The following is a 26,199-nucleotide window of genomic DNA, read 5'->3' on the forward strand; positions in this document are numbered from 1 at the left end:
ACGGGTCTTTTTGCTCAGCTCTTTTCAGTTTTATGATAAAATACACCACCTTGGGGAGGGTTAAGTGAACTGCACATTACAGTGCAAAGTACAGTTGTAGAATGAACAAAAAAAGTATGAAAATGTATGCACTCAATAAGTTGCTCTGCATAAGACAAAAGTATCTGCTAAATTACTACAATTAAAAAAAGAAAGGAAAAGAAGAGAGAGAGGACAGGAACTCTCTGTCTAGCTGCAATAGAGAGTATTTGGGACATTCCTTTAAAACAATAGAACTCACAATTTGAGAGACCCCATCTTCAACCAGTACCAGTTTCAGACAGCCCATATTGAGCAGGTCTTCAATAAGATGATCATAGTTGATTAACGTAAAACAAACATATCCATACCATTTATCACAAGCTAGGTAAAAGTACATTTATTTGGTTATTTGACTACTATTGGTCGGGGTTTGGAGAAAATGGCTATGAGAATTTTCTTTAGGTATGAATGCTATTCCAACACCTTGATTTTCCAAGCCCAATCATTACACAGGCATTCATAAACATTGTCAGTTTAGCTCACGTCACTTTGGATGGCATGCTTACGAATGGGTAAAGTCTGTATTAAAATAAGTGCTCAAAGTCTGTGCGTGATATATCTTCTTGAAACTAGAATGCCACATCTTCTCATCAACCTAGTATTTTAGTTTCTACAGGTAAAATACCCCTCCACACGGGAGCTAATATTTGCTTTGATTTCTGTCACTTCATTCAACAACATGGCGACCGTATCGGCCTGGTCTTCTTGTGTTTTGATGGAGTCTTTGATCATTTTCTCCAATTCTGAAATGACAAAGAGAAAATGAAGACTTGGATTAGGAGACTATTTGAAATGGGTGTGTTAGTGTGGAACAAAAGCACGCAAAGCCATTTGCTCTCCAGGATGGGTGCTGGACGCCTAAATCAGCATACAAGAAAGCAGACACACCACCAAAGCATAGCCATGTGAAAAAGTAAGTACACCTCCCTTTTAAAAACATATTTTGGACATATAACTGGCATAACTTCCAACTGGCACAGCTCCTAGGTTGGGAACAGCCGTCCCAGAACACACACACAACTCAGTAGAGCGATCTCTGGTGAGGGCCGAACAAGGCAGCTCTTGCTTTGTTAAAACTTGAATTGAGAAAACAAATGTAACTACAGCAGCTAACAGCTCATTGTTTGTCATGCAGTCTTGTGGGTAAGCTGGTTAGCTTCCTAGTATAATGAAGAGGCGTGGTACAGTTCGACCTGATGTAGATTTATAGGATCAGAAACGCCACTCTGTTTGGAGTGACACTTCTCACTATTTCGAGTGGTAATTCCCAAAAGGTCAACTTGTAATAGTTGTTTGCCAGACTTCTACATATATGCTGTGCGCAAAAGCCTGGGGACAAGGTGACATATTCAGGAACATTTACTAACCAGGTGTGCGTCATCTCTGTAAAACAGTAATTTAATCACCCAAGTGAGTGCTGTGCATACGGCCTCAAAGGCGCAATGCGCAGAACAACATCCCTAGGTTTGCTGAAAATAAAGGTATTGGCCAACATTCCTTCAGGATGCCATTCAAATGATTAATGGCTTGCTAAACTTGGCAGGTTTTAGGCTCAGTATAAAAGAGGTAATACAATACATTCAGCCTGAGGGACCATTTTAAAATAGTAAAACCTTAGTAAAACCTTCTTTTAGGATTTGAAGGGACTTACCATCAATTTGTTGTAATTTATCTTCAAGATCATTTTGTAATTTCTTTGCCTCCATAGTAATGTTCTTCAAGCGTTCATTGGCAACATCATTATTGTCCTGGGTGGTGTTCCCCTCTTTTAGCATATTAAATAGCCTTGTAACCTCTTCAAGATCCTGGTAAATAACAAGTCAGGGAAAACCAAACACTTCTACATATTTAGTATTATAATTAATCACAGTATCTATTCAGCACAGAATGTGGTAAGGGTCAGTAGCAGGTGGATAGTGCATTGTAAGTAGGTTAGTAAGACACACACACAGACAACCAACCTTCTCTGCATCAGCAGAAGTATCCAGGGCTGTGTTTGCATCAGCTTGGGCCTGCTTGGTCTGCTCCCGGTTCATCTCTGTCTTGTTCTTCAGAGCATTAATCTCTTTCAGCAACTCTGTGGGTCTAGTGGATTTCAAGTTGGTCTCGCTGTTGTTTATTTTCTTCTCAGTCTTGGGGAGAAAACAGGTAATTATGAGAATGAATGTGCAGTTCTTACCTCGGAGAGATGAGGATGCATTGTCTGATGTAAATACTAATACAAACAAATAAACAAATAAAGCAGCAATGGCTAGAAAGACATGGAGAATTACTTTACTATTTGCACACTACTACAACACTGTTCATAGGTAATAACACGCAAATTGAAATGGCTTCACCTATTCCTATGTGTGTCACTGGTGTAGGCAGTGTGAAGACATTTTTCCACGCAAATTAAGCCCCTTGAATTTAAATTAAACTGAGAGTCTGGGAAAGAGAATTACCTCTTCAATGATACTGAACACTGTGTCATTGCTTTGCTTGATCTTCTCCAGGCCTCTCTCAACCTTTCTCTGGGTATTCGTAGCATCCTCCATTCTGTTCTTAATATCGGTGACATCGATACCCTTGGCTCTGTCCCTGGTTCAGTTACAACACGGTACAAATATGGCAATTTAGCTCCTAGCAGACGGGTTTCTGCAAAGCAACAGCAATGAATATTCACAATGTGCTTCTGGCTAACCTGACTTCCATGGCTTTGTCCCGCAATTCATGTGCCACCTTTGTTTGATCTTCAAGGTTCTTCAGATCCACATCAAACTTAGTGAAGTTGTCTAGCGCACCCCGGATATTCTGGACCAGGGAGCGGACGTCACCCGGAGACCCTGGCAGCTGGATGTCCAGAACGGCCTTGGCTACCTTCTCTATGTCCCCTGGTGCCACCATATCACCTGTCAGCAGAGACATCAGACCCACAACTCAAATCAGCAAAAAGACGTTGTAAATGGGTTGTAGCGTGGACAACCTGACTGTACGGTAGCCTCCGCACTGACTTGTGAGAAAATCTTTGACCCTCTTGATCAGGTCCTTGGTGTAGTCCTTCTCCCTCTCAAACTTCTGCTTGCTGTCGGTGATGTTTTTCATTAACTCCTCAGCCAGCTCCTGGGTGTTCTTAGTAATCAGTTGAGTCGTATTTATCTAAAGAGGATAAATTGATACTTGCGTCATATACTGTTGTGTCTAAAAATGATACTTAAAAATTTTTCAAGCTAAAATAATATGAGTAGTGTTGGGGAACGTGCCTTCATCTTGGACTCCAGTAGATTGCTCATGAGGATAAAAATTTTGTTTGTTCCTTGCTCAGCTATTTCTGTGGCATTTTGGCTGATAGGGACGCTACCGTCACACGTAGGACCCCCACAAGCACGCTCTCCAAATCTGTCTGGACACAGCGCACCCCCACACTCCGACTTGGAGCAGTCATCATCACTTGACGCGCCACAAATCTAGGAGCCAAACATTCATCATCTGAGTGATTTGGTACACTTAAGTGGTAAGCCATTACTTCTTGTTTCACAGGGGTATTATTATGAGGCAACACACTGGACAAATTCTAAGTAACCCATCACTATGGAATTGACCTGAGAATACAGTAAAGATGTGTGTTGAGCTGGACATATCAAGAAAGGGGTATAAGAAAACAACAGTTGAAAATGCCAATTTCTACCATCAGGGAAATCATTAAGAAGTTTATAGCACAATGGAGAGATACAATCGGCCTGGAAGAGGACATGTGTCTATTTTGACCATTGCACAGTGAGGAGGATGGTTCGAGTGGCAGAATCTCCAAGGATCACAGCTAGAATTATAGACGATACTTGGATCTTGGGGTCAGAATCTCCAAAACTACAATCAGATGCAATCTACATAATCACGTTACGTGGGTTGCCATATAAGAGCCTTTGCTGTCAATAAACAACAAACTCAAGCACCCAGTTTTTCAAATGTTACTGGACCTTTAATGGGACCAGGTTATATGGTCAAGTGAGACCAAAATAGAATCTCTTATAAACAAACAGAAAGATAGACCTGGTACGTGGTTGGATCTTCCCGAAGAACAATGACCCAAAGCACACCTTAAAATCAACACAAAAATGGTTAACTGACCACAGTATAAAAGCTTTGCCATGGTCATCTCAGTCCCCTGACCTAAACCCCATAGAAACGTGCGGGATGACCCGAAGAGGAGTCCACAAGCATGGACCTTGGAATTGTTGAGAAAAAGGGCAGAGTACAGGAAGTGAGACCTGAGACGGATGACGTACAACAACCCCCCTCCCCCTTGGTGTTAGTGTATGAACCGAACGATCCCAGTACAACAGAACACTTTCAACAGCTCTGTGAAGAAATGGGGAGGGCCTACATGGACCCCAACTAAGGACTATGGGAGGGGTAGTAAATTCTGTGGTCATGTGATAGTGATAAACCCATCATTGAACAATGTTGTATAATATGTATATCCTTCATACACAAAGGGAGGGAACTGAAAGATGATATTATGGTAAACAAATCATTGTACGGTTACGTGAAAATGAGTACCTCCTTCATAAAGGGCATGAATAAAAAACATTATAAAAGGGCCTGGAGGGTCGGGATAATGGTGCGCTTTTTTGCTGTTGGAGCGAAGACTCGAGAAGAGTTGATCTGACTCTTGGTTATTGGACCCTCCCGGAACCCGGCGCTGTCTGATTGACTGAATAAAGGTAGGAACTTGTAAGAGCTCCCTCTTGGTCTCTGTGTGTGGGTGTGTGATTGTCAAATGCTTGATCATAATTCCTCTGCCTCCGAGCCGCAGCCCGGTTTTTACTAGAGATAGTAGTCAGTGAGATTCGGCGTTCTGCATAAATCAACCTTAGACCCTGAGACGATGTCAGTTCCCCGTCCAGGTCCCTCGCAGGCAACTGAGAGAAAGGGGGCAAACCCGATCATCGGTGAGAGTGTGTTTGGTAATGGTTTGCTCCAAGGTGGGGTAAAAAATACATCAATTCCGTGAGGGGTTTGGTCTGGGTTTACTGTAAGTAATTGTAAGTTGGATAGAATATTTTAGGGCAAAAGAAGTGGGTTGATTCAGGATTCGCTCCCGAGAAAGAGTACTATTCCTTGATTCCCCGCCATTACAAAGATCTGACCTCTGGCCCCTTTTGAGCAGGGAATGCCTGGATGGACAGAGGATCAGCAGTTAGGCAGATAAGACTTTTAAAAAGGGTTTGTGAGTTATATTTGGGAAATACCAACACCTTGGAGAGAACCAGAAAATAGTTTAAACGGACCATAAGGGGACCTAAAGGCTATATAAAGCCAACGCAAGTACGATAGGGGCGACTCTCAGTACCTCAGGCTCGGTGAGTGAACCGGTTCTAAATAAGCACGACTATAAATATTGTTGAGCGTTAGGAACCACCAGGTGGCAACATAAAAAGTTCCTCCATCGGAGGATTGATCGATAGGACCGTTCCAGACTTAGGACGCGTGTCATAAGCCAGGGGTGGAAGTTAACTGGCCTTGTAGTGGGTCAAGTTACGCCTTACGCTACATTCCAGTGCCTGGTAAACTGAGTTTGGTGTAATCCCTCCGAAGACTAAAAAGATCCTAGGGCAAGTGTGAAATAACCAAAGACGCTTGGTGCCGTGATCCCAAAGGTAAAGGCTGCAAAATAATCTAAACGGTCTGGAGAGATTCTGTGTGGAGGAATGGTCTCAGATCCCTGGCCATGTGTTCTCCAACCTTATTACGCATTATAGGAGAAGACTTAAAACGAAGATGTTGGCAAAAGGAAGGTCGCACAAAATATAAAATGAAGGGGTGCCAGTAATTCGTAAAGCAAAAATATTTGTTTCATGATAAGGATGTATTTTTGCTTCCAATTGCTTTCCTTTAATAAGAGGTTAGATTTTTTGCTGATATTTTGAATGAAAGATCAAGAAGATAGACAATAAAGATAAAAGGCAGCACAGACATGAAACTGCTGAGACGCCAAGCCCGCAGTAAATCCTGGTCGGCAGGTCTCGTATACCAAGGACTAACTGTTACCTTGAAACGAGGTGTATTAGCCTTCCACAGACTCAGAGCGGAATCCGGCAGGCATCATTCATTTCCAAAAGACAAGGGCAGGGCAGAGTCGTAGTGCCGTCAATGGGATACTCACTTTTTCATTGAGGTTAACCACACTGAGGGCCTTGACCTTGTTCTCCAGCTGTTCCATCTCCTCCAAGCTGTTACAATTGGCCAGACGATTTTTTATCTCCTGCCGTGTGTCCATGGAGTCTTCCAGGGCCCTCTCGGCCTCCTTTACCTGCTTTTGATCAGTCAGGAAGTCTGCATGATGCTTCCTGATCTTTTCCAGGATCTCTGGATAAACATCAAAATAAATGTCCAGACAAGTCAGACACTCACACATTCAGCCAAATGGCCCTATTCTCACAGTAAAACTACTAATAATTTTGAAGACAGCAATATTTTTAACAAGCCATATTTACCCTGCAATTTTGTTGTATTTAATCCTGGATCTCTGCTGGTATTGTGCTTGAAGTTATTTAACAGTTTGGTGAACTCATGGCGGATGTTGTTAATCTCAGTGTTCAGAACAGATGTCGGGTCTATGATGATTGTGTTAGGATCAATGGTGTCTTTGAGCTTCCTGTGAAAAAAACCGAAAAAAGCGATATTGGGCAGTCACAGCACCAAGGTCAATGCCAACGTACGTGTAGTGGAAATCCCCTCATGGTTAAACTGCACAGTATGTTGAACATAAAAATGAATCAAGTGAGACCGTCGTGAACATACAAGAGTCTAACAAACAGGTTTTCCGCTGCCTTGAACCGAGGTACTGAGTTTCCTGTCAGGTTGGCCAGGGAGTCCAGCTTGGATTGCATCTCCAGCATGCGTCGCAAACGACCGCCGTCTTCAGGCTTCAGCTGACCGCTGTGGCGAGAGACGAGGGTGCGCATCCTCTGCACGTCGAGATGGACGTCGTGGACCTCGTTCGCCACCAGGAGGGCACAGGGGTGGCATGGGGTGCAGGCGGGAAAGGCTTGGTCATACCCGGGGGCACACTCGTCGCAGAAGATGCCCATCACGCCAACGCGGCACAGGCACTCACCGGTGAACGGGTCGCACGCAGGGCGGTCGGTCCCGTCCATGTTACAGTCGCAGGCTGAGGGCATAGGATGGGGGAGGAAGGGGAGCGTCACTTTTCTGGTGAAATCTGGTTGACCGCGTTTCTGCCTCCTTTGGTCGTGTAAACATGAGACACACACACACACACCACCGACTCACTTTCGGTCACAACTTACAGACACACTGTAGGTCGGGGTTCCCGAAGTGATTCTCGCCACACCCGTCACACCGTCGGCCTCCGAACTCGGCGCGGCACTGGCACTGACCGGTCACCTGGAAGACTCAAACATCACGACTTACCAGTAAGTATGGGTAAACACATATTTCAGAATCCGCTCACGTGCGTGCGTGCGTGTGTGTGTGTGTGTGGACTGAATGTCTTGAGGGAGAAGAGGCCTTGCCTTGTCACAGTGGTTACTGAGGGAGTTGGCCGGGTCACACTGGCACGGCTGGCATCCGGACCCGCCCTGAAGGTTCCAGAAGCCGTCGGCACACTCGTCACACAGAACGCCCACCACCCCCGACCGACATGGGCACTGCCCAGTCAGCGAGTCGCAGAAACAACGGCTACCCAGAGGGCACTGGGCGACCTCCGTCCCCCGTCGGTCACACGAGCACTCTGAGGAACACACCGACAAGCAAAGGCGGTAAAACACACGCAAAACGGCCAACGGTCAAGGCCACACCGCCATGACACCGGATGATGGGTTTCTGTAGACAGCGCTCCGCTATACCTCTGCAGTCCTGGGACAGCGCGTTCCCATAGTAGCCTGGCTTACAGTTCTGACAGTGGGCTCCATGGGTGTTGTGACGGCAACGCAGACACTCTCCCGTAACACTGTCACACGCGTCTGGGTCAGCCAAGTCGGCGTTGTCGTTACACACGCACACCCTGCAGCCGTCCCCCGGCCTCGTCAGCTGGCCATAGAAACCAGCGGCGCAGGCATCACAGCGGGCACCTGAAGCGAACACAGGCCGGGTACCAAAAGGTCAATGGCGCGCAGTCAAAAGTAGCAGCTAGCTTGACCAAACGCTGAAAGGTCTCCAGGCGAAACACACGGAGGAACTGACCTGTGTGTCCGGTCAGGCAGTCACAGGTCAGGCTTCCAGACCTGGAATCCCTGTTGCAGGTCCTGGCGAAGAAGCGCCCGCTGGACTGGGTGTCAGGACAGAGGCAGGGCTTACAGGGCTCCCTGGACGCAGGGTCACCGAAGTAACCATCCAAACACCTAGAGCCCACAAACAGACGACCTTGAATGATTAGTCTGCTGTCACCATGTTCACTGTATACAGGCAGGGACGCAAGACTGGAGAAACAACATGATGGTAGTCAGAGGAGTTGGCAGGGACACATTTTTTAACCCAAATGAACAGGCAGTCAAGACAGCAATTAGAAGGGAAAAAAAATCAGCTGTACTGTGTGGTTGTTCCACCTAACTAAACGCACTTCCAGTTGCTCTGGATTAGAGCATCTGCTAAATCACCAAAAATATATGTAAATGTTCTAACGCTCTAATGTCTGGCATAGTACTCAAAGACCAGTCCTTCCGCCCAGAAGTATCCATAATCCCCAAAGTTACTGGGATTCATTTTGGCATTTAGCCTGTCTACAGCCATCTTGAATTCCTACATAACCACACAGACATTGTCCCGGGCAGTGGTCAGGTGACACAAAGGCGTGGTGCGTGGCTCTTCTCGGGATGGTCAGGAGAGCAAAAGTTAAAGGCGAGGCGCATGGCTCTTCTCAGCATGGTTAGGAGAGCAAAGGTTAAAGGCGTGGCTCTTCTCAGGATGGCACAGGCCTTGGTCAAGTGCTTTCTGCCTCTAGTACTACTTTGTCACCAGTACTGCAGGAGTAGTAAGGAGATGAGGTGAAACCATCTAGCAGGCCGTATTAGCGTAATCTGTCTGCAGATGAACCCTGACCTCTCACAGTTGTCTCCAGTGGAGTGCTTCCGGCAGTCTCGGCACACTCCGGTGTGCTGGTCACATAGTTCAGCCAGGCTGTTGCACTCACAAGGCCGACACAGAGGGAAGCCGAAGTACCCCGGCAGGCACTGGTCACAGCGTCGTCCACCCACCTCCCTACGACACGGGCACTGACCTCTGACCTGGTCACACAGCTCTGCGATGGCACCGCGAGGGTCGCAGTCACAGGCTGAGGGAAGGGAGGAGGGGATGAGGGAGTAGAAGAGGGGGGAGGTGATGAGGGAATAGAGGAGTGGGGAGGGGATGAGGGAGGGAGGAGGATATGAGGGGGAGGTGATGATGGAATAGAGGAGTAGGGAGGGGATGAGGGAGGATATGAGGGAGTAGAGGAAGGGGGAGGGGGATGAAGGAGGGGGGAGGGGATGAGAGGGAGAGTCATAACGAAAAGGGTTTGGTCACAATCACATATTCAAGAACTCAACATCTTTTCCACAACATTGTGGGTGTACATTCATATGTTCAGGTTTATGGGTATGTATATAGTTATGGTATGCGGGTGTACATTCATATGTTCAGGTTTGTGGGTATGTATATAGTTATGGTATGCGGGTGTACATTCATATGTTCAGGTTTGTGGGTATGTATATAGTTATGGTATGCGGGTGTACATTCATATGTTCAGGTTTGTGGGTATGTATATAGTTATGGTATGCGGGTGTACATTCATATGTTCAGGTTTGTGGGTATGTATATAGTTATGGTATGCGGGTGTACATTCATATGTTCAGGTTTGTGGGTATGTATATAGTTATGGTATGCGGGTGTACATTCATATGTTCAGGTTTGTGGGTATGTATATAGTTATGGTATGCGGGTGTACATTCATATGTTCAGGTTTGTGGGTATGTATATAGTTATGGTATGCGGGTGTACATTCATATGTTCAGGTTTGTGGGTATGTATATAGTTATGGTATGCGGGTGTACATTCATATGTTCAGGTTTGTGGGTATGTATATAGTTATGGTATGCGGGTGTACATTCATATGTTCAGGTTTGTGGGTATGTATATAGTTATGGTATGCGGGTGTACATTCATATGTTCAGGTTTGTGGGTATGTATATAGTTATGGTATGCGGGTGTACATTCATATGTTCAGGTTTGTGGGTATGTATATAGTTATGGTATGCGGGTGTACATTAATATGTTCAGGTTTGTGGGTATGTATATAATTATGGTATGCGGGTGTATATTCATATGTTTAGGTTTGTGGGTATGTATATAATTATGGTATGCGGGTGTATATTAATATGTTTAGGTTTGTGGGTATGTATATTATTATGGTATGCGGGTGTATATTCATATGTTCAGGTTTGTGGGTATGTATATAGTTATGGTATGCGGGTTTATATTCATATGTTTAGGTTTGTGGGTATGTATATAGTTATGGTATGCGGGTGTATATTAATATGTTTAGGTTTGTGGGTATGTATATTATGGTATGCGGGTGTACATTAATATGTTTAGGTTTGTGGGTATGTATATTATGGTATGTGGGTGTATATTAACATGTTTAGGTTTGTGGGTATGTATATTATGGTATGGGGGTGTATATTCATGCAGTGTAAGGACAGAAAGGCTTCGTCGTGGTGTCATACGTGCACAGCCACTAGGTCCAAAGCCATAGGTCAAGGGAGCGCAGGAGTCACAACATCGGCCAATCACGTTGGGCTTGCAATCGCACCGCCCCCCGAGCTTGCTACAGGACGGACCGTGTGAACCCTGGAGGTTACACCTGCAGACTGGAAACACACGTAATGGCAACACACACACACACCCACACACGTTACACACATTACACACAGACATAGTTTGTGAAGATCAGCCAAGTGGAGCTGAATGCTGACCACAGAACATGTACATGTAGCCTCAGTGGGATGACAGGCGTGGTTCGTTGCCGGGTGGACTGACCCATGGCTCCGTTGTGTATTCTGGCTGACAGGCTTCTGATGAGGCCTTCACACACGTCGGGCAGGATCCTCTGCTCAGAGTCCAACTCAAAACAGCGGAATCTTTGGAACTGGTCCACCTCACTCTGCGAACAGAAGTCCTGCACGGACTCTATTGTAGGGATTAGGCCCATCTGAAAAAAACAAAACCAGAAAGCGCATGAATTTAACAGAGTCCCAGTTTGGCCGTCACACCTCAGAAGACTTTATCATGCATTGGAGAGTTTTTATATTAGGTTGTTGATATACTCACTGAGTCGATGAGGATATGTGAGCTGGAGTGTGGGTTAAAATTGGACTGCTTCCTGAAAGTGATGTCCACATAATATCTCGCTCCAGCGTTGAGACAAACACGCGTATCCATTATGGCAACCCTGGGGACAATAGGTAAAAAAATTAAATAAATCATGCTACCAGACGAAGAGGTTTGCAGGATTACATTTCCACTTAACCTTAGACATAACCTACGTTCATATTGATGATATGAGATGAGAGCAGGACTGGTAGCCTTGCGGGCAGGATGATAGGTTGAATCCCCAAGCCAGCCATGTGAAACAATACATTGTTCTGTCCCTGAGCAATGCAGTTAACCCTGAGAGCTCTCCACTTGGGGGTGGGGGGTTAAGGTTTAAATGCAGAAGCTAAACCGGTAAATTGGACCTTCTGTGTAAACTGACAAATATTGTATGCCCTTTCTGTTACCTGGCAGCCCCAGGTAGGGCGAGGGTCTTCTCCCCAGTGGAATCAGTGCGACATTCTCCATTACCAGCTGATAAGGGAGTGATTCTCACAGAGGCCATCCAGTCATCTGGTGACTACAGAGACCAGAGAAATCACAGTGGCCAACGTTGAGGGCTACATGAGCTCAAACCAGCCTCACACTAAAAACACTATTTTACACACAAAAAAAAAGAAACGCACACACACACACACACTTCCATTTGTGTTTTAGATTGTTTTTCATAGCCATGGTTACCCTCACCTCTTGTTCATAACGGATGACTAGTTGGTAGTCGAGTGACTCTGGGAGGTTGTCCACGGTGAACCTAAGACCCACCCCATCCAGGACACGGACAAATCCTGGGCCAGTCCATGTGACTGGCATGTCTGTTGTCCTCTCCCGGGGCACAATTTGAAGAGCTGAGCCCGGGGCCAAGGGAAGTGATGTCTGATATAACGGACCACAGGATACACGTTACTAACTAGTAGTATTACAGATGTTAACTACTGTGTAGGTACAGTATTGAGTTGTAATTGTTGTTGCCGCCATTACCTGTAACTGTCTTTTGCTCCTGCTTCTCCTGCTTCTCCTGCTCAGCACAAAGCGTCCATTTTGATATTTGACGTCATAACCCTGCTGTTTGTAGTACTCCTCACATGCGGGCAGGTCTGTGGGCTGAGGTTTGGGACGTTCTGTGGGCCGAGGTTTGGGACGTTCTGTGGGCCGAGGTTCGGGACGTCTTGTTGGTCTGAACTGGGAGAGGAACACGCACACAGAATTAACTTTAGGTCTTTGAAATGCTGACTAATATCTTCTACTTAAACTTTGAGCATAAATCTCTCCATCCACAGGCATTGGCCACAATGAAAGGGCAAAGGTCATACTCAGGTCTCACAATAGGGGAGCTTGGATACAGTGGGGCAGCGTTCTCTGCCTCATAGAGGTAGAAGTCCAGACCAGCCAGGAAGTAACCGGGGGCAGGATCGCTACATCTCCTGTTCACCATGTTGGGTCGGCACTGACACTGGCCGTCCACTGAAGAGCAGCTGTGGACAATCACGGACCGGCAGATCCATACAGTTAAGGGAGACAACTCAATATACAGCTCCGGAAGAAATTAAGAAACCACTGCACCTTTTTCTTCCCTTTCCAAAAAAGTCAAAAAGGAAGGTTTTGAGTGAGGAACAGTTTTGAGTGTTCCTCTCTCAAAACATTCCTTTTCAACTTTTTTGGAAAGGAAAGAAAAAGGTGCAGTGGTCTCCATTTATTCCCGGAGCTGTATATAAATATTGAGGATAATGAATATGGTTGATGAGTACTTCACAACGCCGACACCCAGTTGTTTTAAAATATATATTTTGGTTAAAATTTCTAGACTGCCAGTATGTTGGAGTATTCAAAATAAATGTTTAAAATCAAAGACATTCTACAGCGATGTATACTTTTATAGTTGAGGACTGGGCTAACAAGTAGTAATGCAGTAAAGGACAAACAATAAGGGGAAAACTTTGTTTTGAGCAAAATAGCATTTTGAGAGACCATTAAAAACATCAAGGAGATTGGAATTTGTCATTGGCCTTTGCCTAGCTTGAGGACAACCAGTGCTCTTCAATGACATAATTGGACTACCTATCAAAATGTGCATTTTGATAAAAGGAACCAAAGTCACATGATCCTCTTATAAAATGACCAAGATCCACTTCAAGAAAAAAAAAGGTGTTTAATTAGGTAAACGGGTGCGTGGAGTGTCCCTTTAAGAGGTCCTTATGTTCTGTACAATGTAGTGTTGCTGTACTACACACGTGTCGCTGTAGGCTCCTCCATGGTCACAGTTACAAGGTGAACAGGGGTAGACAGTGTTTCCCAGGCCCCAGTAACCTGGCTAGAAAGAGAGAAAGACAGAGACAGGGAGGAAAAAGAAAGAGTTACGGACAGCAAGGAGGAGATCAGGAGAGATAAAAAAGCCAGGGAGCGAGGGACAGAGAGAGAGAAGGGGCGTGTTAACAACAGGACATGAGCGTAAGGAACGTCCTATAGACAGGGTGGAACATAATCACAACCGATGTGAGAGGAAGAAGCACTGGTCGTCACAGAGACACATTGTCCTACCCGGCACTCGTCGCACAGCGGCCCTACGGCCAGGCTCTGACAGACACACTGGCCCGTCTGCTGGTCACATGGGTAGGGTGTCAGGACACTTCCCAGGAAGTTACACGTGCACCCTAAACACAAAGGCGCAGTCTAAGGTTGTAGCCACAGGCCGCTGAAGACGTGAGCGCGGTTTGTCGTGAGCTCTTACTCTGGCAGCCCGTCGGGTCCTCCTGGCTGAGCCCGTAGAAGCCAAACTTGCAGCGGTCACACCGCTCACCCCCCACGTTCTCCTTGCACACACAGCGGCCCGACACGGGGTCGCACAGGCCATTCTCCAGGGACCCCGTCGCGTCACAGTCACAGGCTGGAGCAGAGGGAGGCCCACGAGATCCACCGCCAGGACGAGACGGAGAGAGGCGGAATGACATCATCAATGCGCAGCTTATCATAGGCACGGGCTTATTGACACAACGCTTGAAATCAACCGCTGTTGAGGAATTTCCTACAGCAAAAGTACAAAGATATAAACCTGCTAGAAGCTGACTTACGTATGCAGCCCTGAGGGTCATCCAGGGAAAGCCTTGGGTCCTGGTAGAGGTATGGTCGGCACAGTTCACAGTGGGGGCCCACGCGGTCATGTCGGCAGTTGTCACACACCCCCCCACTGACACCCCCACTGGCCTGGTACTGGGCCATGTCGAAGTGACATGTCTCAGAATGACCGTGACAGTTACACCCTAAGAGAAGATGCAAACGCTCACACCGTTATACCACACTGCACTCCCCATTACCCCATTTTCCTCGCCAGCTTGGTTCCATGAAGTATGAGCTGGGGGGGGGGCATCGAGGCTTTAGCTTTGTGGACCTACATGGTGTCAGGCAGGTATTTGAGGGTTTGAATCTTAGTTATTTCATGTTTTAATTAAACTGTGGCCACATAGGAAGTTGTCCATTAAAGTGAATTACTTCTGCAGACATGTGGGTGAGTTTGGCTGGAAGGCCTCCAGGGGGCGTCGTTGTAAAACTCCTGGCATCTCTCACAGTTGGTTCCTACAGTGTTGTGTTGGCATACACAGCGCCCATGAATCTAAGAGAAACAGGGTCGGAGACACAAACGTTAATAATCACTTGAGAAACCGAAAGGATGACGGTCGGGGATTCAAAGTGGGCGTCGTGGATAAAGTAACCCCATCTTCCACATCCTCACCATGCCAGGCTCGATGAAGACATCTCCACGGATTTCATCCACGGGCATACACATGCTGGCGTGTCCGTGGCAGAAGCAGCTACCGCGCACCACCATTTCGTACAGGGCGTAGTAATACTTAACCTGCGGACTCCTCTTCTTCCGCTGTAGCAGGGTGTCACCCAAGGTGATGAGACGAGTGAACTTCACCCGCAGGTTGGTCAATGTGATTTGCTCTGAGGGGGGGAAGACATTTCTGATGGGTATTTCACAAATCCATTGACAAAACGTTTTCCCGCCAATCGACACAACGACGCGGCCGCCTAACCTTGGATGTGGGGAGTGTAGGGGTCGTCTATGTTAAAGCTGGGGTCTAAAGCCTTCAACACCACCTGAAACGGAAGGCCATTGATGAGCACCGTCTGGTTATTACATTCGGCGTGCGCGTGCCGGCGTGCGCTTCACCTCTCCCTCAGTAGACGGCTCCAAGGAAGAGTATCGGTCGTCACAGATGACCTCGTCAATTCTTTTAGCCGGCCCAAGCGAGACCCAAGGGAAGTGGAAGGCACAGTCCTCCGCAAAGTACCGGAACACCTTCCATGTTTGCCCGTAGTCCTTGGACCTCTCCACCAGCATGGCGGCGGGACGGAAACTCTGCAAGGCCAGCAAAGGAATGACGTCATTCACACTCCCGGGCCAGTGAGGCTGCAGGGCAGCAGCAGGTTTTCGTTTCTAGCCGTGCACTAACCACTGCATTCAGTAAAAACCGAGGGTCAAGGTGATTACCAATCTAGCGGAACCAGGGGACAGTGGCGGGTTTAACCCAGGGAGGGTGAAAAGCCGGGACACACCGCTCCCTTTCAGGACCAGGAGTATGCTGGTAAGGGTTTGGCTGTAAGCAGTGGGTTTACCTGGGCTCCAGTTTACCCTGGGGCTGTAGGAGGTCTCAGAGGGATGTTTATTACCTTGAAGGTGAGGACCAGGTGGCTAAACTGGAAGAGGGCCTCCAGATCCAACTGGATAGTGACTTCATGGACACCTAGAATTACATTTGGAAGTAGGGTCATAATGTTTAAAAACACATTTACTGGCGATTAAATCCATGTCTGTGATCAGTTGCAGTGTAATCTCTGATGGACAGATTACGTCAATAAACGATAGAGTAGATCTGTCATGAAACAACTGTGAAATAACTAGCAGCATTACATCCAGCGCTTTGGACAATCAAGACTTCATGGCGTTAGTGTCTAATTTCATCAAGGGAAAGGCCTATAAATTCACTAGTAATTATCAAGAAAAAGTGGAGCTCCTCATACAGCCTGCTTTCTCTTTGCTAAACATATGGACGAAGAACTTAATCGAGCAACTGACAAAAATTGCAAGGCAGACATTTTTTGAGATAAGTTGAAGTAAGACTTCCTTATTATGAAGTCTTACTTCACCCTAGTGGGTGAGGAGTAAGCCGACAGGGAGACATGAAATTATATTGGTTTTTGATTAGGAAATTAAGATTAAATAGGGAGGGAATGTTTAACCATAGAATGGACGGTAGCCTATTCCTTTTCCATAAGAAAGGACTGTAGATTGCTTTGGGTTCTCTCAGGTATGGCTTCCCACACCACCCTGGATCTGTTTCCCAAATTTTCAAACATTTATGCTACATTCACGAGACAGCTCAAATCCATCTTCAGGTTGTTGAGGCTGTTTGGGCAACAATAATAGCTGTAATATAGACAGGCTATAGACTACTAGGCCACTAACAAAAGCAATGCTGGATCCTGACATTTCATTGTTACAGCATAATTAACCAACTGTAATGCAACATTGCCAATGACCAAACTAGATAGATAATATGAAATCTCAGCATTAGATACTGTATATGTTTTCATAAAAGACACTGTAAATGATTTTTTGGCTTTCAAACAATAAAAAGAGTAAGACCCACCATTCTCAGACTGCCACCATTTTGTCTTTCGCTCAGGATCAAATGTTGTGATGACATTCTCAATCCGATGACTTTCTTGATTGTAGAGATGGTAGGACTGTCTGGAGTCACAGATGAAACACTTCTTTTCATCCTTAAAAGACCAAACAGAATGTTTTTTTTAAATAAATGAAACAATTGGTGTCCCATGGCTACAACTATTAGTTGTCACACCAGGACATGGTATTTTGCAAACAAGTCATAAGGTCATAAATCATGGAGTGTTATAAGAACCTTCCAGCGCTGCTAGACGAGTGAGGACATGCATCTGAAAACAGTAGAATAATCCTACTCAGAGTCACGGTATGAACACGGAAGCTTTAAACCCCACTCCTTTTAACAACTGTCAATGGCTGTCAAGAGAAACACATTCACCTGCATCTGTTCTGACAGACAATCAAGAAACTGAACTAAAACTATTTAAAGTAGAAAGACAAATTAGAATACATGTCTCTAACCTACACACCAGGAAAGGGAAAGAAAGCCAGAAGGATGGGAAGTGCCAGAGCGTTTGAGAAAGTTGCCAGAGAAATGCTGAGGTCACAAAAAGAGAGGCCAGAGGGCCAGGATAATCATAAGAGCTTGAGCTCATTTAGCAAAGAAGCAGGTAACAACCTATAGACACGGCAGATCAAGACAAGTCTGCAGTATGAGGCATTTTAAGGGCGAGCCGGCTGTCTGTCAGATGGAGACAGGTTTTCTAAAACAAAGCTAAATAGATTGTTCTAAACCTCAACATCTGGCTTAAACGGTGGTGGTATCCTGTGGATGGGACCGACAAGCCTGAAGTAGCTTGCATGGGATGATGGTCACTACTCAATCAGTCAAATGTATTACATAGCGCTTTTAACATCTTAACAGCTATTGTTACTCTTTCTCTGAATCCCATAAGAGAAAGAGAAACACAATGAAGTTAAAGCATCGTGTGTAAGAAAACCTCACTGTAGGAGGAAGCCTATAAAGGAGAAGCTCCGGCAAAATCCTAGAGGAAACGTGTGTCAGTCAGTAGGACAATGACAAACAACACGAGGTCAGATCTACACCGTAGTTGCTTACCTAGAATATGGTGAAAGTTAACGGATTGGGCAAATCTGTTCTAAAGTTTTAACAAATCTATTATAAGACTTGAAAGTTGCAGCTGCCATGATCCCCAACACCTTGTCAGAGTATTGGGAAAAAAAATCTAAGTAATGAAAAGAATATAGCACAAACTAGGTAGCTTTTTCATCTTAGGACGATGGCAAAATGAAAACCTTCCTCTCTCTTAAGGACTTGATTGTTATACATGCACTCAAACTGATTAATGCAATTCTCAAACTGATTACTGCAATTCTTTGTACTCTGGAATTTGTCCCTCATCATTATCATGTTTGCAGCTTGTCCAGAACGTGTCTGCTAGATTGTTGACTGGTACCAGGAAGAGGGACCATATCTCCCAATATTGGCCTCTCTTCACTGGTTACCAGCCAAGTATAGACTGGATTTTAAGGTGCTGTTACTTGTTTTTAAGACATTACATGAATTGGCTCCATTGTATATTTCAGATCTCCTTACGCTCTATCACTCTTCCAGGCTCCTCAGATCATCAAAACGGTTCGTTTTAGCCATTCCACAGTCTCAGATGAAAACAAAAGGTGATCGTGCCTTTTCGGTTGTGGCCCCTAGACTGGAATTAACTGCCCATTATTACCAGGTCATCCCCCACCACTGAGACATTTAAGTCTCGTTTTAATACTTATTTTTATTCTTTGGTGTTCGAGTCACATTTAGGGACATTCGTCCTTAACTGTCTTGTTTGTTTCTTGTTTCTATTTACTGTTTTATGTTTTTATAGATTGCATAACTTTGCACAGCACTTTGTTCAGCATTGGTTGTTTTTCAATGTGCTTTATAAAGAAACTGACTTGACTTGATTAGGTGTGCAAAGCCTTTAGAAAAGCCAAGGTGTAATCGCTGATGAAGGTGTACCTAATCAGAGTATTATTATTATTTTTTTTAAATGTATGTTCCTTCCCCTCTGATGTTACTAAATATTTTTTGGAGATTGTTGAAATGTGACAAATATAATCACCATTAATATACTATTAGTCAATATGAATCACACAAAACGCAACACAATTAGAGCGGGGCACGGGAGGAGGAGCGGGGCACGGGAGGAGGAGCGGGGCACGGGAGGAGGAGCGGGGCACCGGAGGAGGAGCGGTGCACCGGAGGAGGAGCGGGGCACCGGAGGAGGAGCGGGGCACAGGAGGAGGAGCGGGGCACAGGAGGAGGAGCGGGGCACAGGAGGAGGAGCGGGGCACAGGAGGAGGAGCGGGGCACCGGAGGAGGAGCGGGGCACCGGAGGAGGAGCCCTCCCGATCAAAGTTTCGATCCACACCTCCAGATATCCCAGGATGCAGTAGTTTTGGGGGCCGTTCAGTCCACAGGTGGAGGAGGCTGAAAGCCGGTTCGCACGGCCCACCATCAGGTCCCCCAGTTCAGGGTGGCAAGAGTTCACACTGCAGTCCTCTTGGAGGAAGGCGCCAGGCACCAGCCCTGGAACAGATGTAATGCAACAGTCAGACAGGTTCAGAAGGTGTTGTTTTTACCCCTCTTATCCTTAGGTTTAATGTTTGTTTTATGGATGATTGATTGGCACCAAATAAAATAGGATTCATGATAAAACAGTATGATACGTAGCTAGAATAGGTCACAGTAAAATAGTAAAGAAATGTGGCAAATTACGGTTTGGATTACATTTTTGTAAAAAAAAAAAAAAATAGTTAAACCCAAAGATACTGCTTTTCAGTAACTTCAAAGACACTCAAAAGTTCTACTTACTACAGTTGTCCATACATTACTAAAAATATCACCACCATTACAAATATTAAATGATGGGAATTAAAATCCATTCTGCAAGAGAAAGCAAGTACCAACAAGTGGAAATATCCTCTGAGTATAGAGAGATCCCTGTTGTGAATAATAGCCATAAAGGACAACAATGGCAAAGAGATTCTTGTTCCTGACAAAACTAGACAATTTAATCCAACTCCTGTTGAATCAAAGAGCTGTGAGGATCTCTGTTGACATGTTTCTCTTACATGTGATTTGCCTGTCACCAATTTACATAGCGCCAAAGGAAAGTGAATGTGACTTACACAAGAGCAGGAAGAGAGAGACCATCGTTCAGTTTGTGGGCTGCGATATCGTCTGTGTGCCTGAAGAATAACTTAGATTAAGAAGAGAAGATTCACCAGGTTTTCAGGTTAAGCCTGGACTAAAAACCACAGTTCTGGAGATACAGTGACTGTGATTTTAAATCCTGGAATACATTAGGGTCCAGTAAACCAGTCCAAAGTGTTTAATAACTGTCAAAATGCATTAGTCCTGTGATGGTCATAGGTCAATGAGCAACGCATTAGCCAAATTACCTGAGGGGTATTATTCAAAAAAGGATCAATGAGTTACCCAGCTATAATATAGAAAATATTTTTAGAGTGTAGATCTTCAAGGACGTCAACTACCATCAGACCTTCCTTCGAGTTCTAATCGAGCAACATCACCACATTTAAGTCAAGGTTTCACCAAAATGAAATGCTGTATGCAGTCAGTCACTAAATACAAGCATATGACGCAATGTTTTTCAATCAATTCTCTTCTGTCAAATGCAAAAAGCCAAATGCAAAACTGTGTGGTAACCTACCCTTGCCACTGTTCAATGGTACATACTACTGCATGTTTAGGCTAGCTATTGCAAATACAAATTGGCTGCCACAGAAAAGTTAGACACACCACAAAAGTCAGTCAGTACATTTCTTAATATTCCCAACACTCTAGTGATGTGACAGGCAACGACATTGGCTGTGTGAAAATACTGTTATCTGAGCATTTCTGTAACTATATGGAGAGATTTCCCTGGCCTATTCCCTATTCACAATGGAAGACTTCAATGCATGAGAGCAGTAGAACATGCCCAAGGGACTCCGCTGGAATGCAGAGCCTATAGCACTGTTCCATGCCAAAGTGGACGCCTCAGGGGAGAACTGAACTTCATTGGGAATGCCATAGGCCCTGCCCAGAGAGTTCATTGTTTGAGGATTTAGTTATGCTTCAACTGTCATCACGGAATCAATATTTACAGGAGGAATCGATTGAAAAACAATGCACTTTGCCAGAATGCCTATCAAACTGTAATTTAAAATGATCAATAACTAAATGAAGAGATTGCAGCAATATAGGATATAATGAACACTATCCCATAAACATGATATTGAGAAAGAGAAGGGCACCAAATATTTTACATAATATATATTTATGTTATCAATTACTGCATCTTATCCTTGCTGTTAGTTCATCTAGCAAAGAATGTGAAGCTCAATTAACACACCCGCAAAAAAAATCAGAGAAAGTGAAACATCCCTTAGGTATAACCAGAAATACTTCAAACCAAATGAAAATAATCCATTTGAGAACTGTATAGTATTTGGGATCTACTACTGCACTGCAATTGACCAAAACCAATCTGCATCTCTTGCTGTAGTCTTCTGCAGTTGCTAAACAACACACTGTGTAAGGCATTAATAGTGTTTAGTTTTTATTTTAAAATCCAATATGTACAGTGGACATCACTTTGTTCAAGTCATTTTTTAAGTGATTATACATGACAATATTCAGACTCAATCAACATCTACATTGTTACCCAAACAAGGAGTTTGCAATGGACAACAGGAGTAATGCACCACAACTTTGGGTAGGTAGCAACTGACTTTACTAGTTAAATACATTTTAAAAAACTGGAAGGAAAAAAACTTGCTTCAAGCAAATGTCTCAACTTGAGCAGCATCTGATAAAGTGGATTCAAAGCCGTTTACATTCTATATCATAATATCAGTGCACTAACACACTAGCTACTCACCTAACATAAGGAGGAACACAGAATTAGTACTTACAGTATGAAAAGTCTTTCAGGTATGTTTCCAGAATTAGCGCCTACCTGCTCCTGAGCCCAACAGTGATCAGGGTGGAAATGACAGACTCCGCATGTAAGGGCATACCTGAGTGCCATAGAGAGAATGAGCAGGCCAAATGAACCCCCTGGGGGTGTAGGTGAAGTAGACCATGGATTAGGTTTCATTCAAAGTTGACACGTTGCTCTCCGTCTCTTGCTTAGATTTATACCTGAGGTATGAAACACTAGAGTAAGAGGGAGGGATTTACCTTGGTAGACATGAGAGTAGTTTTACTGAGGTATGCTCAGGTTGTCTGGAATTACACAGGGTTTAACTTAATAGAAACATACAATGCAGCAATGTATATTTGTTAAGTCTACCATATCCTGTGCACGGAGGTAGATTAGACAGTTAATCAAGCATTAGCAAGTATCACAGTAGACGAGTGTTTAAGCACACACCTTTGTCTGAGTCAGCAAATCAATCAGCAGCAGATTATTTTGGATGAGTTTCCACAAGTACATTTTATCTGATAATTTATGATATACACATCACTATGGGGAAGAGCTACATCAGTAACAGCCATGCTAGAGGGGTGCACCTTTTCAGGACGGATTAGTTGGAATTTTGCAACACAACGTGGAGTAGAGGGCAGTAATTGTACGTTTTTATTTCTTTTTTTAATGTTAACAGGAATGAATACAGTGCTTATCCGCTACAATGACATGCTCACATCTGATTCACATGTACTTTGTTACCACAACAACACAAGGGTTTAATCCATTTACATATGGATTAAAGCACCACAACCGCAGTGCAAGTTCAATGTAAAACACTTCAGAGCTTTTATTTAATTCATTACGCGACCGGTTGGGGCACAGAGCACATCTTATCATAGGCACTGACACACACCAAATGCTGACACACAGTAATACTAGGGGGAAATCACTGACATATTTTCTTGTGTTGCTTTAGATTCCATGCCCGGTTGAAGCTCTTCCCACAGCTAGAGCAGAGGTAAGGTTTTTCTCCAGTATGCAGCCGGATGTGTGCTTTTAAATGCCCCGGCAGGAAGAAGCTCATGTGGCAGTAAGTGCACTTGTGCCGTCTCTCCCCCTTATGAAACAGCAGGTGCATTCTGAGGCCCTGGGAGTGATGGTATTCCTTCCCACAATCAGGGCATTTATGTGGTTTCTCTCCTGTGTGAATGCGCATGTGGAGCCGTAAGGTCCGAGCAATGTTGAACGTCTTGCCACACTCCATGCACGAAAATGATCTCTCTCCTGTGTGCGTTAGCATATGACATTTCAAGGAGCTCGACTGTGTGAACTTTTTACCGCACTCTTTGCAGGAGAACGGGGTCTCCCCCGTGTGAGTGCGGCTGTGTTGTTTCAAACCTCCGACCCCTTTGAATTTTTTACCGCAGTCCTCACAAGTGTGCAACTTAACACTGGAGTGAACAGGTTTATGACTGGCAAGTTGTGCGAGGTTAAGAAAGAGTTTTCCACACTCCTCACAGAGGCAGGAATGTTTTGGCTTGGGCCTGTGTGTGTATCGGTGTCTCTGAAGACTCTCCAGAAGACCGAAACACTTTCCACACACATCACAGGAATGGGGTTTTATACCTGTATGGTTAGACTGATGCTCCTGCAATATGGACAGTGTTGAAAAGTTCCGCCCACATTCAGGGCAGTGAAAGGAAATTCTGTGTACATTCGTCTGATGCTTTCGCAGGCGGAACTCTGAGACGAAAACCTTCCCACATTCAGAGCACGGCAACGCTTTCTCCTCTCCGTGTTTTGCTGACACGTGCATTTTCAAGTTGTAGAGGAAAGCGTAGCTCTTCCCACACTGGGGGCAGGTGTGACGACCCTCGTGGACTTTCATATGTTCTTTAAAAAACTTTAGCACGCTGTAGCTCTTTCCACAGACCTGGCAATCGTGCAGCTTCTGTCCTTGGTGATTGAGCTGATGATTCTTTAAACTGTCCGGTCGGGTAAAACCCTTCCCACAGGTGGTGCAAACATGTGGCTTTTCTCCACGATGTGTTTTCATGTGACTTTTCAGGCGAGATGCAGAATAGAATCTCTTATCGCACTCTTTGCAACAGTGAGTCTTGTCTCTGTGCGTTGTCAGGTGCTTCCGTAGGCACGATGCCGACCGAAAGGTTTTGTGGCAGTGTGTGCAGGAATAGGTTCGGTTTGTGTTGTGCATCGCTAGGTGCTGCTTTAGGAGCGATTCATAAGGGAAGCTCTTCTCACACTCCATGCAATGGTGTAGGGTTTTATCTGGGTGTCTGGTCAGGTGCATTTGGAAGTGCGACCTGGTACGGAAGCTACTCTTACATTGTGTACAAGAGAAGAATTCTACATCAGACTCAGAATCCTCCTTTGATGAATCGAAACTGTCTGCTAGGTTTGCTGGCTGGTCATTTACATGATCTTTCATCTGTTCAGTGCAGTCAATGCACACCTCATCTATTTCAGTCTTTATATCAACTGAGTCGATGTCATTTGCTGTGCTTGCTGGATTATTGCAGCAGTGTTCTTTCATCACGTTTTCCATTATCTTGACTGACGCCGGACTGAGCGGTCCAGGCAAAGATTCTGTATGAGGAAAAAGGCAGAACATTTGTAAACAGAATATGATACAGTAAAACATGGCTAATCAAAACAAGACAGCAATTTCATTGACACACATGTTCAGCGTGATATGAGTATCATATGAAACATCACTTGCAACGTTTCATTGTTGTACACAAACACATTTCGTACTGTAACTAGCCAGAGAATTAACATTAACTAACGTAGCTAACTAAGCTAACGCCTTAGCCAACAAGAAAGTTACGTAGGTTAGTTAGCCTGTCCAGTATTGTGGACAGGTCCACAACTGGGACCACACAAGGGGAGACTTGTGATTGTGGGTAAAGATATAAATACAAAAATACAAAATGCTGCTAACTTGTAAAGAAAATTCACATTACCTGGAACGTTACAATACTGTAGATATGTTCGTACTTGGACGTCAACAAAAACACTGGACGAAGCACATACAAAAGCTTAGCTAGCATATAACTCACACTGAAAATATAGGATTCTGAACACTTTCTAAATGAACATAAAACATTGCTTATTCGACGCCAAATTAGCAACACTAAAATCGTTCTCTAACGCATGATTTAAAAAGAGGACCTTGTATCTTTAAGACAACTTTGTGGCCGTTTTTGTCCCAAGACTTAACTCCAGTCACCCAGATACTATCCATAGATTCGCGGTTTATTTCCCAGCATCCCACACTTTATTAATGTTCTACTAGCAGATATTTTGCTAGCAGCACTAACTCTGATTTTTATTTTTCAAAATAAAAGCCACTGTTGAAATGTATGGCAATCTACACTGATGAGCCAAAACATCATGACTAACGTCGATCATCTCCTAACAGGGGCAAATGTCAAGGTCTGGGTAGATTAGATTAGTGGTTCCCAACCAGGGTTACTGGGACCCTGGGGGTACTTGGCCTCTCCGCAGGGGGTACTTGAAAACACATATGACACCATAGGCTTACTTGTTAAATTAACATGAGGGGGTACTTCAGGGATACTCCAAGCAGAGCAGAATTCTGTCTGTGGTACAGTAACTAAAAAAGGTTGGGAACCACTGGATTTGATGGTACGTGAACAATCAGTTATCGTAGTCAACGTGTTGGATGCTTCGTTGACAAGGGCCGAATCTTTATGGCCAGACGACTGGTCAGCGCATAAAACGGCAAGTCTTGTGGGATGGTCCCGGTCAGCAGTGGTGAGTAGCCTACCTACAGTACCGACAGTGGTCCGAGAAGGGACAAAACACAAGCCGACAGGGTGTTGGGCGCTCAAGGCTCATCGACGCGTGAGGGCAACGAGGGCTTTCCTGTTCGGTCACTTCGCATAATCTAGATTTTTGTTATAAGGCAGTAACATTTGTTTTAAGGCAATCTGGTCTGTACATTATACGCTTACGGTCAGTTTCAATAGTGTACTTAAAATGTATATACACTGATGAGGAACCAAAACATAACCACCTGCCTAATATGATGTTGGTCCTCCTCGTGCCGCTAAAAAACAGCGCCGACCCACCGAGGCATGGACTTTACAAAACCCGTGAAGGCTCATT

At 44.8% G+C, this 26,199-nt stretch overlaps 1 protein-coding gene across 3 annotated transcripts; it reads right to left on the bottom strand.

Annotated features, from left to right (window-relative positions):
* On the bottom strand, positions 1-25,316 carry lamb4 (laminin, beta 4). Of its 3 annotated transcripts, none has more exons than XM_034288450.1 (36): positions 25,032-25,316; positions 22,154-24,654; positions 20,258-20,317; positions 19,498-19,655; positions 17,079-17,211; positions 16,099-16,172; positions 15,599-15,787; positions 15,462-15,525; positions 15,155-15,369; positions 14,914-15,034; positions 14,496-14,684; positions 14,156-14,311; positions 13,966-14,078; positions 13,659-13,738; positions 12,752-12,902; positions 12,409-12,609; positions 12,118-12,303; positions 11,838-11,950; positions 11,389-11,509; positions 11,098-11,269; positions 10,785-10,928; positions 9,124-9,355; positions 8,269-8,426; positions 7,932-8,156; positions 7,599-7,816; positions 7,374-7,470; positions 6,865-7,234; positions 6,558-6,718; positions 6,227-6,429; positions 3,324-3,527; positions 3,075-3,219; positions 2,765-2,972; positions 2,526-2,661; positions 2,043-2,213; positions 1,733-1,886; positions 1-824 (listed from the first exon to the last, which is right to left on the bottom strand). In XM_034288450.1, exons 3-36 carry the CDS (start codon positions 20,280-20,282, stop codon positions 685-687), a joined length of 5,427 nt encoding a protein of 1,808 aa, XP_034144341.1. In that variant the 5' UTR covers positions 20,283-20,317; positions 22,154-24,654; positions 25,032-25,316; the 3' UTR covers positions 1-684. The 3 variants fall into 3 exon arrangements, with proteins under 3 accessions (XP_034144341.1, XP_034144339.1, XP_034144340.1); XM_034288448.1 differs by having other exon boundaries at positions 22,049-24,654; XM_034288449.1 differs by having other exon boundaries at positions 20,258-20,328; positions 22,049-24,654.
* Positions 25,317-26,199: the final 883 nt, after the last annotated feature.

Source organism: Esox lucius, chromosome 19, assembly GCF_011004845.1.
Source record: "Esox lucius isolate fEsoLuc1 chromosome 19, fEsoLuc1.pri, whole genome shotgun sequence".
Classification (NCBI taxonomy): Eukaryota; Metazoa; Chordata; class Actinopteri; order Esociformes; family Esocidae; genus Esox; species Esox lucius.